This window comes from Hyaena hyaena, unplaced genomic scaffold (genome assembly GCF_003009895.1).
Source record: "Hyaena hyaena isolate Hyena2069 unplaced genomic scaffold, ASM300989v1 scaffold_103, whole genome shotgun sequence".
Classification (NCBI taxonomy): Eukaryota; Metazoa; Chordata; class Mammalia; order Carnivora; family Hyaenidae; genus Hyaena; species Hyaena hyaena.
In genome coordinates this window covers 1,900,398-1,914,250 of record NW_024080735.1, presented here as the reverse complement: position 1 = coordinate 1,914,250, position 13,853 = coordinate 1,900,398, and the positions used below count along the sequence as shown (strand labels likewise).

General features: G+C 47.7%; 1 protein-coding gene across 1 annotated transcript in view; it reads right to left on the bottom strand.

The window, feature by feature from the left end:
* The window catches only part of DNAH14 (dynein axonemal heavy chain 14), a 293,617-nt gene that overhangs the window by 179,890 nt on the left and 99,874 nt on the right, over nucleotides 1–13,853 (bottom strand). The window contains exons 23-27 of the mRNA XM_039235797.1: nucleotides 11,398–11,502; nucleotides 11,191–11,309; nucleotides 10,380–10,454; nucleotides 5,402–5,489; nucleotides 1,367–1,620 (exon numbers count right to left, since the gene is read on the bottom strand). Coding sequence (XP_039091728.1) covers nucleotides 1,367–1,620; nucleotides 5,402–5,489; nucleotides 10,380–10,454; nucleotides 11,191–11,309; nucleotides 11,398–11,502 — 641 coding nt within the window. The remainder of the gene's footprint in view (nucleotides 1–1,366; nucleotides 1,621–5,401; nucleotides 5,490–10,379; nucleotides 10,455–11,190; nucleotides 11,310–11,397; nucleotides 11,503–13,853) is intronic.

Here is a 13,853-nt window from a genome sequence, read left to right as displayed (position 1 = left end):
TGCCTCAAAAGAAAATCACTTTTATTTCACTTTTAAATAATCACAGTTACTTACTAATGGGATGTGTGTATGTGTTGCGCACTGCATAATTTCTCAAACCTTAGAATCGGAGAGTATGCTGCCAATATTGTTTCCTATGCCATGTTAATTTTTGTATAGTGCTTGCCTTTTTCTTTTTAAATTGGGGAAACTGTCCAAAACCTAGCCTTACAAGGGTAAGAAATCACTGACAGGTTGTAGGGTGCTCTAATGTTACATCTGTCAGCTATTTTGAGCTACTAGTTTGCCTGGTGTCTGACAGGTGTTCTGTATCCGTCTGAGTCGTTCAAAAGTTTAACGTTTTTTGCTCATGGTGTCAAGTCCTCTGTGATGCCTTCGGTCACACTGGCATGTAATTTGGGAACTGGGGCCTAGAATCACAGGTGCTCACAGAATTTACTGGAATCACATCTTTTCCACGTTGCTTATCTACATATGCTCTTCCACCCGTCATTCTCACTCTCCAAGAGTTACTAGCAAAGTAACGATGACATACTAAACTCTGGGGTGATGGTTCTTAAAGATGGCCATTTCCTTGGTGATTAAAAATGCATACACTTATATGCTGCAGGAAGATGAACACGTGAGTGTGTGTCAAAGAAGAAGCATTCAGCTAGGACACACTCAAGGGGTGTCAGTCAAACATACCAGCCTGAAAATGCTCCATTTCCCCCAGAGTTTAAAGGAAACTGTCACATCAAAAATGAGGAAAATTATACTAATGTAGGATTTCTTAACAATGAACTTTTCTTGAGAATCAAAGACCCTATGCTTTTCCATGAACAGAGGAGACTTTAGAGAAAAATGAGTTCTGAGGTTTGAAACTTCACATTTCTCATTAGGACCCTTATGCTTGTTCTCTTCTCCCCAAGGCCGGTGCCTGTCTTTCTACTCCAGTGTTTGCACACAAAACACCAGGTGCGGGCGAGTACGTGATACCAGGCTCCTGGTGGGAGGAAGGGGTTCTGAGTTAGAGACCTGACTCGTGCCCCGGAACTGATGGCGCCGGGGGAGTGCGGCCGGAGGCTGTCCCTGCCCACGGAGAACTGCCCTCCCACTGGAGGTCGAGGGAAAATGCAACCTTAGGAGGAAGGAAGCCAGGCCAGGAAGGGGAGGCAGAAGGAGGCGCGAACACGGAGGAAGGCCAGCGGAAAGGAGGGAGCAGCAGAGGCAGGCGGTATCCAAACCGACACGGATCGCTCAGAACTTCTGCGCATCCTGGAAAAGTCAGCCTCAGGGCGGACAAAACCGGAGGCAGAGACTTACTTAAGTCCAGGCAGCCCTGGGACAAGGTGCTTTAGGTGGAGTTGTGGTCGCGGCTGCTTACCTGGTCCACTCAAAGTCGTCGGCGCTGAGGACCCCTTTCAGCAGCAGGCCCCCCACGGTGTCCCTGCAGTGGACGTACAGCGTGAGCAGCGCCCCCAGGACGGCTTTGGTGCGCGCGCCCCCCGCACCCAGCGCCACCAGCTCCGTGATCTCCTCCAGGCGACCCATCAGAGTGGCACGGACTTCCTCCAGCGCTTCTCGTGAACGGGGACTCGCAAAGCTTCTGATGCAGTCGCTAGAAAACATGATCTGGCTCTGACAAGGACATCAAGAGGACAAGCAAAGAGTAAACTTTGTAAGTGAGACCGGTGGTGTGCAAGTGTGCGCAGGTTACACACTCATATGTGTCTGAGTGTTACACACTGAAATTTGGTTAATGCTTGTGGGGGCCCTGAAATATATTAACCATCAATATTTCTACTTTTGAAATCATGTATTCTTATTTATTTCTTTATTTTGAGAGAGAGAGAGAAAGCGTGAGTGGGGAAGGAGCAAAGAGTGGGGGAGACACAGAATTCCAAGCAGGCTCTATACTGCCAGCACAGAGCCCAATGTGGGGCTTGAACTCATGAACTGTGAGATCATGACCTGAGCTGAAGTTGGAAGCTTAACTGACCGAGCCACCCAGGTGCCCTGAAATCTTGTATTCTTAACCATCATCACTAGAATAATAACCTGGGAACAGTAATAATGGTGGAAAACCCCAACATGAAATTAGTACTGTTTCGTCAGTTGAACCCGGAAATATTAGTCTTAGAATATGGCGTCTGCAATCTTCATTTTCAGAAACGGTATAACTTTCGTTACTTGATCCATCTTCAGGCACTCACTCTGCCCATAAATGCCAGAGCTGTTTTAAGACGGCTGCTGGATTAATGTCACATCGGCCCGGAGGTTGGTGGAGGGGATATGTCATGATGCTTGTAGGTTTCTGTCCCATAACTGGATACATCGTGCTTTCGGTCACTAGGACAGTCCTACCGAGGGACAAGTGTGCTGTAGGAGAGGGGGCAGTGAATTCGTTTTGGGATTTAATGAAATGAAGTGAATGAGAAACATGTAAGTAAGGCTATAGAGAGATAAACCCTGGAGTAATTAGCAAAGATAATATGTATGGTGGGGAGCAAGGGGCGGGGGGGATTTTTGCCCAGAGCAAGGTCAGAGGGTAGAGCACAGGACACCTGATGCATCTGTCACTGCTGTTGGCTGACTTTCTTCAAGGACATGGTAGGTCCACAGCAGCGGGTCCACAGGAGGCTGGACACCGAGGCTTGGGAAGAAGGCGGGAGTGAGTCTGGGCCAGGCAGCAGGGACCGTTGTCAAGGCCACAGCACTTAAGAGTCAAAGCCACCGCACTGCTGTGTTTGAGGCATTTATTCAAGATTCCCAGCTTCAGGAGAGAGTGTCCCATGGGCCGAGACCCCTCCCTGGGCTGCGGCAGTGTAGACAGAGGAGGATTTGGTTCTGGCGAGGTGGACTGGGAGCCAGATCTTCATTTACTTATTTAGATGGATGGAAGGCAACTCTCAATTGCTATGGCTTGGATAAACCCACACTGGAATTCTCTCGGTGGCCAGAACGTGTGGACGTCTCATCCCCGGCCACCCGCAGGTGTCTGCTGGGAGGAGGCTTCCAGTCATGTCACACACGCAGGAGAAAGGGAGGCTGTCAACTGTACGGGGGAGAGGAGATCAGCAGTAAGCGAGCTGACAGGAAATGTGGCAAAGTCTGCTCAATGGTTCAAGTTCAAGCCTATGATGAAGTTATCTCTGGAAACAATAGAGCCTGCTTCCTACTGTTCACATTTTTGAAGGAGCAGAGATCTGGGGAAGATCTTTTCCTTGCAGAACAGATTCAATCTTTCAATTGCCTGGTAAACCACAGAAACGTCCAGATGGATTCATTTTAATTTCACTGCCTTTGTAGACAACAGTATAAACAAGTATTTGATCAATATTCAGTCAAGGGAACAACAAACGGGACCAGGGGGATTTGATATTGTAATTTGGGTCCATAATCCCAGGTTATCTTAACAGAGACTTGGCAGTTGTGCTGGGACAAGGCAGGGGGAAAAGAGATGATGTTGGGATTTTCTTCATTTTATTATTATTTTAAAACGTAATTTATTGTCAAGTTGGCTAACATACAGTGTTGGTTTTAGGAGCAGATTCCCGTGTTTCATTGCTTATATACAACACCCAGTGCTCATCCTAACAAGTGCCCTCCTCCATGTTTGTCACCCATTTCCCCCTCTCCCTCACCCCCATCCACTCTCTGTTCTCAGTATTCAAGAGTCTCTCATGGTTTGCCTCCCTCCCTCTCTGTAACTTTGTTTTCCCCTTCCCCTCCCCCATGATCCTCTGTTAAGCTCCTCCTAATTCTCCTATACGTGCAAACATATGATATTTGTCCTTCTCTGCCTGACTTATTTCGCTCAGCATAACACCCTCAAGGTCCATCCATGTTGCTACACATGCCAGATTTCATTCTTTCTCATTGCCATGTAGTATTCCATTGTGTAGATAAACCACATCTTCTTGATCCATTTGTCCGTTGATGGACACTTAGGCTTTTCCATGTTTTGGCTATTGTTGAGAGTGCTGCTACGAACATTGCAGAACATGTGCCCCTATGCATCAGCACTCCTGTATCCCTTGGGTAAATTCCTAGCAGTGCTATTGCTGGGTCATAGGGAACTTCTATTGTTAATTTTTGAGGAACCTCCATACTGTTTTCCAGAGGGGCTGCACCAGTTTACATTCCCACCAACAGTGCAGGTGGGTGCCCGTGTCTCCGCATCCTCACCATGTTGTTTTTTAATTTAATAGAGGATTTAATAAAGTCAAGCATGTCTTAAAAACACCCGAGAGTGGTGACCCCTGGTGACGAGGCTTGTGCCTTCACCACTGCGGGACACTGGGGTCTCCAAGGCTCCCGTGGACCCTCCTCGCCGATCGACACAGCGGGCTCTGCAGGCCTCTCTCATTTTAAAATGACGACGACGCACTTTTTCTACAGAAAAGTCCATCAAATTCCCTCTCTCCTCCCTTAGCTTCCAGGACCCCCCAGGCCACGCGATTCCATCCCCGCACGGAGCCCCTCCTTCGCCTGCTTGTCACACGTGGGGTCCCCTGGGGTCTTTCCTCGTCCTTTTCTTCTGCAGGTCCCGCGTGCTCCCGGCGTCAGGCGGTGCCCCACTGGCTCTGCTCACAAGAGCCGGGCGCTCTGGCTTTCTTGGCGCCACACATGCCTAGTGCATCTCCTCTTTCTCCTCTGAGGCCCAGAAAAGCACTAATTAGCAGAATAATGGCTCGCTGCAAAGATATCCAGGTGCTAATCCCTAGGTGACTGGGGCACCTTCCGTAATTATTAAATCAAGACCTTGAGGTGGAGAGATCATTCTGGATTATCTGAGGGGGCCCCATAGGACCATATGCGCCCTTAAAATTAGAGAACTTTTTCTGCCTGCGAACAGAGGGAGGTTAGGCTAAGAAGAGCAGCCAGAGAGATACAAACACCCACTGGCTCTGAAAACGAAGGAAGGGGCCACAATCCGGGGACTGCCAGTGGTCTCTAGAAGCTGGAGGAGATAAGGAGAGAGACTCTCCCCCAGAGCCTCCAGGAAGAAGTGCAGCCCTGCTGATGGCTTGGTTTTAGCCAGGGCGACCAGGGAGGCCTGGAGCCCACAGTGCTGTGACTTAACAAGCGTGTGTAAGTCTGTAGTAAGTCTCTAATGGCCACAGCACAACAGAGTGACATCCCTAAGGAAAGAAAATGTGATTTATCTTCAACATTTTCTTATGAAACCATTTAAACCATGAAAAGGTAGAATTATAAAACAAATACCCATAGAGCCACCACCTATGTTCTAACTAATTTTTCTATTTACTTTCTCACACATACGTCCACCCATCTGTCCATCTATCCATCTTATTTTCTGATGAGTTTCCAAGTGAGGGGCAACAAGTTAGAATCCTCAGGATGGCTGGTCCCTAAACCTCGGCTTTCCCGACAGTCCTGCCACGTGCTCACTTACCACCGTGAGGGCCACTTGCCCCGGGTGAGACACCACCCACGTGGAGAAAGGCTGGGAGCTCCAGTCTTCGACCCCTTGACTTATAAATCTATAAACAAAACAATTTATTTCCATTATTACATGTAATCACGTGGTCCTTTAATGCTCAAGCAGGACAAGATCACGGGGAGACTTTCCTTCAGGACCCAAGATTTTTTAACTCTAGTTTAGGAGTGTGTGTGGGACCAAATGCTAGAGCTAAGAGAGCCTTAATTCATGCATGGTGCATATTCCCTAAATTTCTCTTTACTATCGCCCGTACTTGTCCAGTGAGTTTTGGGGGTGGTAAAGCTAGAAGGGGGAGATGATGCGTATTCAGGCTTGAATTTCTCATACTATCCATGACAAAGTCAGCATTTAAAATAATTTGTACAGGGAGCCTGGGTGGCTCAGTTGGTTAAGTGTCCGACTTCAGCTCAGGTCGTGACCTTGCGATTCCTGAATTCAAGCCCCGCATCAGGCTCTGTGCTGACGGTTCAGAGAGCCTGGAGCCTGTTTCAGATTCTGTGTCTCCCTCTCTCTCTGCCCCTCCCTTGCTCACTCTCTCTCCTCTCTCAAAAATAAATAAAACGTTTTAAAAATAATAATTTGCACAAGATGGAGTACTGGGCTGAAACCACCAAATGGATTTTAGCAGAAAAGCCTTCCATTTAGCTTTAAAAATGAATCATGATGGAGAAAATAGGATTTATTGAAAAATATGCAGAAATTTTTATTTAAAACGAAGTTCACGTGTCCCAACAGTATTATCTTCATATTGTTATGGTGGGTTTTTTTTCACTCACAAGTTTTAAGTTTCTATACAGTCAAATTGATGAATCTTCACATTTTCTCACCGATACCAGGTTTTAGAAATTCTCAACACTAAATTTGTTTTCTTCTAATACTTTATTTACCAATTTTTATTTAGAATTTACTATTAATTTTTTTAATTTTTAAAAAATGTTTATTTTGTGACAGAGAGAGAACCTACTGTGAGATCATGGCCTGAGCTGAAACCAAGAGTCAGATGCTCAACCAACTGAGCCCTCCAGGTAGCCCTAGAATTTATCTGATTTTTTAATTGAATATTGATTCTAATTTTTGCTGTAATTGCAAATGGTGTCTGTTTTTATTATTTTCTTCCATATCACTGCCACTGAGAATAATGACTTTTTATATATTTCAAAACAATGTCAGTGATGAATGTATCTTTACTCAATTAAACTGGCCTTTTATTTCATTTAGCGCGTTTGTTTTCTTTTTCTTCGCTGTTCCATCAACTGCCTTTACTGCTTTTATTCATAACACTTTGGAGCACGGCTGTAGCTCTTGCAGTGGATCAAAATTTTTGACTTAATAATCCTGTTTTTACCCTGAACTACATTCCTTCAAATGGCAGATGGGATACGGATATTATATGTAACAGATATACTGCATATTTTATACATACACATGCACACACACATACACACAAACACACTCACATGTGCATGGCCACACATGCACACACGCACACACATACATGCATACACACATATACATGTATATCACACACGCACACACACAACACTGGACGACAACAAAGTGTGCTCTGGGGCATTGACACCTTGGAAAGTCTCTCGCAGGCGGGTTTCGATTACAGAAAGAAGAGCAGAGAAACCGAAAAACCACCGCCAAGTCTGACAAATACAAGAGAGAGCTGAGCTGGGGAGGATCGTCAGGAAGAGCCATCGATCTATCGATCTATCGGGAGAGAGCTTCCTAAACAGACAGCCGTGGCCTCTGCCTCTGTCCCCACCGACTGCCTTGTGCTGACTGCTGGGGTGAACGTTCGAGGGAGCAGCAGAGCAGAGCCGGAAATCACAGCTCACAGCCTGAAACTCGACCTGGAAAGATAGGGAGGGAGGGAGGAAGAGGGGAGGAGGGGAAACGAGGGAGTGGACCCTGGCACTTTCCGAGAGGAGGACGGATCTGAAGCGGGGCTGGAACTTGGGGACCAGCGAGGTGATGCAGGAAGCATGCAGGCTGCAGGAGAGGCGGAGAGAACCTGCACCCGCTGAGAGACGAGCCACGAGCCACACGGACAGGGCCCTGGGGGTCCATCTGCGGCGGGCGGCCCGCTGCCATCACACACTAGGCTTGGCTCACAGGGCAGGGGCTCGCCGGTCTGCAGGCGGATAGCAGGCCCAGGGGCGCGGTGCGGACGGAGCCCACATGGCCACACGCAGCTCTGTTCTGATGCTGGCGCACAGCCAAGGCCCTGGGGCCAGCTGCGTCTCATGGATGGGAGGCCGCGGGCGATCCTCAGCCAGAGGGGAGTGTGACTTGGCACCGAACGTTACCTGGCAAGACAGGATGGGCTGCCAAGTCCCACAACACTCAGTAAAATAAAAATGACTTCTCCACAGGGGAGAGAGGGCTCGCCATTGGGCTGACTTGCAGAAGGTCATGTGTCAAAACAAAACCGATGCTTCTCCCCAAACTCAACAGGAAAGGGCTGACCCTGGCCACCCGGTGCACCACCCTGTGCCACTGTCTCTGACTCCTGGCCCAGGTGTCAGCAAGCCCCCCCTTCCCCCCCCCCACTCCGAGAGGCCGCCTGAGACCACACACAGCAGGCCAGCAGACATTCCAGCCCCGTCCTCCCCACTGGTGCTCCCGGGGTCCCCGCGGTGTTTCTCCATTACCCCATCCACTCAGCTCTGTCTCACCAGCACATCGTTTTGGTGATATTTTGGGGAGCTGGAATTCAACCCATTGGATCTGAACTTAAAAATTATTTCCACTCAGATCAGCATGCAAGTAAGAGGGCAAAATAAAAATATTTGCCACTCACAGATGCTTTCTGAAAAAAAAAAAATACTTGGAAATATACACCAGAATTAAACTAAACTCTGTAATATGAGACCTATGAGGCATTACGGAATGACCAGGCACACTGGGGACAAATCGGCCATTTTTACCACAGGCTTTGATCGCATAAACATTTTAAGAGTATAGGAAATGTTTTGGACTTTGGCACGGCTGTCCCGAAAGAGATGAAGAAAGTCAATATAACAAGGATAACTGACCCCCCCCACCCCAAACCAAGAGCCCAGTCAGAGAAGACATACAACAGGGTTGGGGGAAGGAGCACACATGAAGGGAAGGATGCTCGGGAAGTTTATGGAAGGGACTCTCTGCAGACGTGCGGCAAGCTTCAGGGAGGTGATGGGGATGGTGAAGCACTTATTTATTAAAAATAGTGCTGGGGGGCCCAGGTGGCTCCATTGGTTAAGAGCCCAGATCTTGATTAGCGCTCAGGCCACCATCAGATGGCGTGTGACTTCGAGTCCCACTCAGTCTGTGATGACACCGCAGACCTGCTTGGGATTCTCTCTCTCCTTCTCTTTGCCCCTCCCCAGCTCGCAAGTGTGCACACTCTCTCTCTCAAAATAAGTAAATAAATTTCAAATAAAAAAAATGCTAGAAATATGAAAAGGATAAAAAGCCACAGAAAAGGAGGAAATGTTTAATATGGTTTTCTAGAAAATAAAGTAAGTAGACCAAAGAATGAACTGGAAAACCAAGGAAAATTCAACATAAGGAAATCTGTTATTGTAATTCATGATCACCTCAAGTCAAAGGTGAAAGAGCATTTGGGTTTTTTGACAGTTTCATTTAAAAAAAGCCCTCTGATCTAAATAAACATTCTTTAATCATTAAAACCTCTGCAAACAAGGAATAGAACAAAACTCTTTACTTTGACGAGGGATATATTCCAGAAATCTAAGCATCATTACAAATGGGGACATATCAGCAATGTTCCCAGTAAAAGGAACGGGAGAAGGATGCTCACTGTCATCTGTCATCCTAAACAACATGAAGAGGAAGTGACATTTTTAAAAGGATCATAAGAAGACATTATTAGCAAATGAAAAGACTCTCTAACCAGAAAACTCAAATGCAACAAGTGAAAATCTTTTGTCTCTCAAATTCCCAGATGCCTTTTGGGGGGGTCCTTGCCCACAGGAGTTCCTGGCCTCACACGTGAAAGGACGTCTGTCTGGCTCTTACCACATCACCCTGGGGAAGAGCCAGAGCCAGAGCCAGCCACCGTGGCTTTTTATGTAAGTAAATAATATTCTGCTCTGCTCTAGAAGCCCGTGTGGTCATTTAGGATCATGGTAATAAATACAGATATTACAACTTCAAGACTAACAAGCAGCCTTTCTTTTTTTTTTTAAGTTTATTTTTATTTAATTTGAGACAGAGATAGAGAGTGAGCTCGGAGGAGCAGAGGGAGGCAGAGAGCGAGAGAGAGAGAGAGAGAGAGAGAATCCCAAGCAGGCTCCACACTGTCAGCACAGAGCCCAATGCGGGGCTCGAACTCATGAACTGTGAGATCATGACCTGAGCTGAAATCAAGAGTCAGACACTCAACTGACTGTGCCACCAGGCCCCCCCCAAGACCAGTAAGTAGCTTTTCTAGAAGCAACCATAAATAATTAGGAATGTACAAGACTGTTCTAGTCAAATTAGTTTCGAAAGTCCACACTCTGAGGCTCTTCCTCCACGAACAGTAGCATCGACAGACTGAAGGGTCAGGAGGAGAAAACAGCGTGAGGAGGGAGAAGCAGGGTGAGCTGTAGCCAGAGTCCGGTGGCCACTGGGTCTTTTGGAAGCAGGTGGCGATGCCCCGTGGGTTCGGGCTCGGCCAATTTGCAGATACTCATGAGTCTCAAAGCACCCAAAACCTGCCCAAGTGTGGTCCATGATCACGTGCTCAAATGGACATTCACGCTGTAAAATTGATTATTTTCCATTCAGCCATGCACCCATCATGCTCTATCAAAGCCCATTTCACAAAAGACTAGACTCCATACATTTCTGCGGAGACTTCCCACTTAGGTTAGCAGGTAATTAACCGAGTTAAAGTACATGCCATGTGATCTTGGGATTTGAAAATCGTACTCACTTTTTCAGCACGTCAAACATGCTCTTCTCCACATTCACCAGCCACTGCTCCACCGCGCTCCTCACTCGGATTTTCCTACAGTTTTTTCAAAAATAATTTGCAAAGAATTCTTTTTATTCATGTCCCTTTCCTTCGATAAGGCTGCAGGCTGTTTTCTACAGTTACAACATCCACAGGCCAAAAGACTTTAACTCTGTAATTTTGTTTTTTTCTAGATCATAATTTGGAAACCCACACAAAACACACCACCTAACTTGAGGGACTCCTGAAGTCAAAACCAGGGGTTTACAGAGTTAAGAGTTCCCAGTAAAATACGAACTGACAAAGTAGATAAATTATGTTACAAAGCGTGTCTTGACTCCTCGGTGGCTCTAGGGGCGGGTTAGGGATTCTGGGGATGGAAACACTCGGGCGCCACATTTTTTAATCAGTTCACATCCAGAGCCGCAGGCCGAAGGCTGGCAGCAAACTGGACCCGTGTGGCAGCAGGAGCGTCTGCAGGACCCGGCGAACGTGGGGACGTTCACGATGGGGCCCGGGCTCGGGAAGGAAGCAGGGGAGTGGCATTTACAACACCAAGCCAACTGCAAATCTCCTTCCTAACTAAGTTCCTATAACAAAACCTCGTGCTGGCGTTCAGGGTGATGGCAATGAATACAGTGATGGAAAGCTCAAATTCTGCCCAGGTACATGATCTTTGAAGACACAGTTGGCTCAGCAAACTTCCATGAAAGATCAGAAACGTCCCGAGTTTATCAATAAACAAGTGTCACAGACTCTGAGTGCCAAGTCTGTCACCTACAAACCGTACTTGGGCAGCAGCAGACACTCCCCTTCCGCAGATATGAGCATTATGACGGCCGGGGGCCCGATTTCTTGCTTCCACAGCAGTAACTGCTTTATATTTTCAAAGCATTTTGCAAGATGAGGCTGTGGACCAGAAACGAATGTTAGTCACATTGAGAAGTTCTGACTCGGTTGGGACCTCACATCGCGCGGTGGAGAACGGTACCATTACCTGTACAGACTCTGGGTTTCTGCTATTCGCTATGATGTCGAGAAGTTCAGTGTTGCTGAGAAAGTAAAATCTGGGGAAAATCATTCTTTTAATTTCAAGGTAGTCCTGTCCAGAACCAAAAGAAATTAGAGTTCATAACATGTGAATAATTATGATAGGAGTCACTTCTGCATTTGAGCCTCTGTTTACACACAAAGCCCAGAGTGTTCAAATTGCAGTGCGCATAGTACCAGTGCTCAATTTATACTTAAATCACTAAAAATAATTCTTAATGAAACAAAACTAAAACAGATGATGATAAAGACAGAAGTCCCGCAGGTGAGCACACGCGCACGGACACCCACTCACAAAGCGCTGTGTGTGGGGCCATCAGGCCGCCCCCGGGCCCCACCTTTCTGCTGTTCCTGGAGCCTGCGGCCCTGCTGCGGACAAGGCCCCTCTGCCGGCGGCCCCACTGCTAACTGTTTTCTTCATCCCTCTGCCACTTGTGACCATGTGCTTCCAGGATCACTGTGCAGCCCATGGTCCCCAGCTCCCCAGCCCCTCTCTCCTCCCACCTGCCAGTGCACTTCCTGCCCAGCTACGCACCTGTTCCGTGGCTCCGTCACTTCCCTGTGCCCCACATCTACGTGCCTGGCTTCTGACTCAAGATGGTCATTTGACTGCCCCGTAAGTACTGGATTCTCAACATGGACAGCACTTACTTGTTCCACACAAGCTGCCTCCCCCTACTTCCTATCTCTGAAGTGTGATCACCTACCACTCCAGTGGCCATCACCCTGGGCCTCTCTCCTCCATCCGCCCACCTGCAGCTCCTGGCTCCACCTTCCTTCATCCTGACCACCGTCTTCCCTCAGTCCCCCAGGACTCCTAGCCTTTCCATTGGTTTCTTCATATGTACTTCCACTGCCCCCTATCTAGACATAGTCTGTGCTCCCTTCTACAGACACATTTCTCAATCAAGTCACTTCACTCTCCCAGTCAAAATCCACCGTGACATCCAAGGCCCTTGTCACCAGGCCCTGCTGCCCGGAGGATCTTCCCCCGCCCTCTGCCCTTCTGCGACCAAGGCTCCATGAGTACCATCCTGTTACAACCCCAGAGTGTGCCACACCTACCCGTGCTCCGTGTCTGTGACCCCCCTTGCCTGGGGTGCTCTTCCCAGCCACCCACTCCCTGACTCTTCCACCTGGCTAACTCCCACACCTATTCCAAAACCCAGGTGAGTTCTTGCTTCCCCCGGCCTGGGTGAACCTCTCTTCTTTTGTGCGACCACACCACCTGGCCCATCACAGCACACATCACAGGCTGGCATCTCTCTACTTGGGCTCCTGGGACAGACCCTGAGTTCTGTAATCGGAGGGGATGCTCTCAGAAGTCCCAGCATGTAGTGCGGTGCCTGCTATGAAGCAGGTGCTCAATACATAAATACATGGAAAATTCCTGCTTGGTAATGATGCTTAGTAAGAGTCCAAAGATACGCTAGAAATACTTAGAAGACTTATCTCAGTCCTTACTCAGTAAATTTGCTATGATTAACTAGATCCCTCTGGGAGGGGCCCCAGATCCTGGATTCACATAGCAGTAGGTCTCCCTGGGTAGAGAATTTTCTATTGGCTGAACCTGCCACATGTGGGTATTCTGGAGAGGTCATCCACAACCACTGTGAGTTGTGTGCAAGAAGGAAAAAAGGTACAAAACTGGAACAAGATCTTGCTTTTTGAAGTGAATATATTCACCACGGATCTCAAATATTAAAACCCAATATTTAAAAAATATGTATATCTGGCTGAAAATTTAATGTTCTGGCAGAGGTTTTGTTTGTTTTGTTATGGGGGGATGTGTGAGACAGAGAGAGAGAGAGAGGGAGGGAGAGGACATTCTGGGGAGGGGCAGAGGGAGAGAGAAAGAATCTTCAGCATCTCCACACTGCGTGTGGAGCCTGACGTGGGACTTGATCTCATACATCATGAGATCATGACCTGAGCCAAAATCAAGAGTCAGATGCTTAACTGACTGAGCTACCCAGGTGACCCTGGGAATTTAAATATATGGATGGAATCAATAACTCACTTTATAAAATGATCACACTAGGACTTCCAGGGGAGATGGCAGAGTAGGAGGACCCTAGGCTTGCCCTGCCGCCCCAGGGACACCCCCCAGATAACACCCACATCTGCATAAATAGCTCAGAAAATGACCCAAAGACTGGCAGAACAAACCCCCCAACTAAACGTAGAGAAGAGATCACCCTGAGGAAGAGAGGAAAGGCAGAGAGGTGTTGGGGAGCTAAGTGGACTTTGGGGTCTGTCTGTAGGAGAGAGTGGGTGCAGAGAAGGGAGAGAAACAGAGCCTCTCATGGGGACCAGAATGAGAAACACAAATCCCCATAAATTCTGGCCTGGAAAATGAGACGGGTCAAATCTCACAAGCTCTTACAACGGGCAGGACTGAAA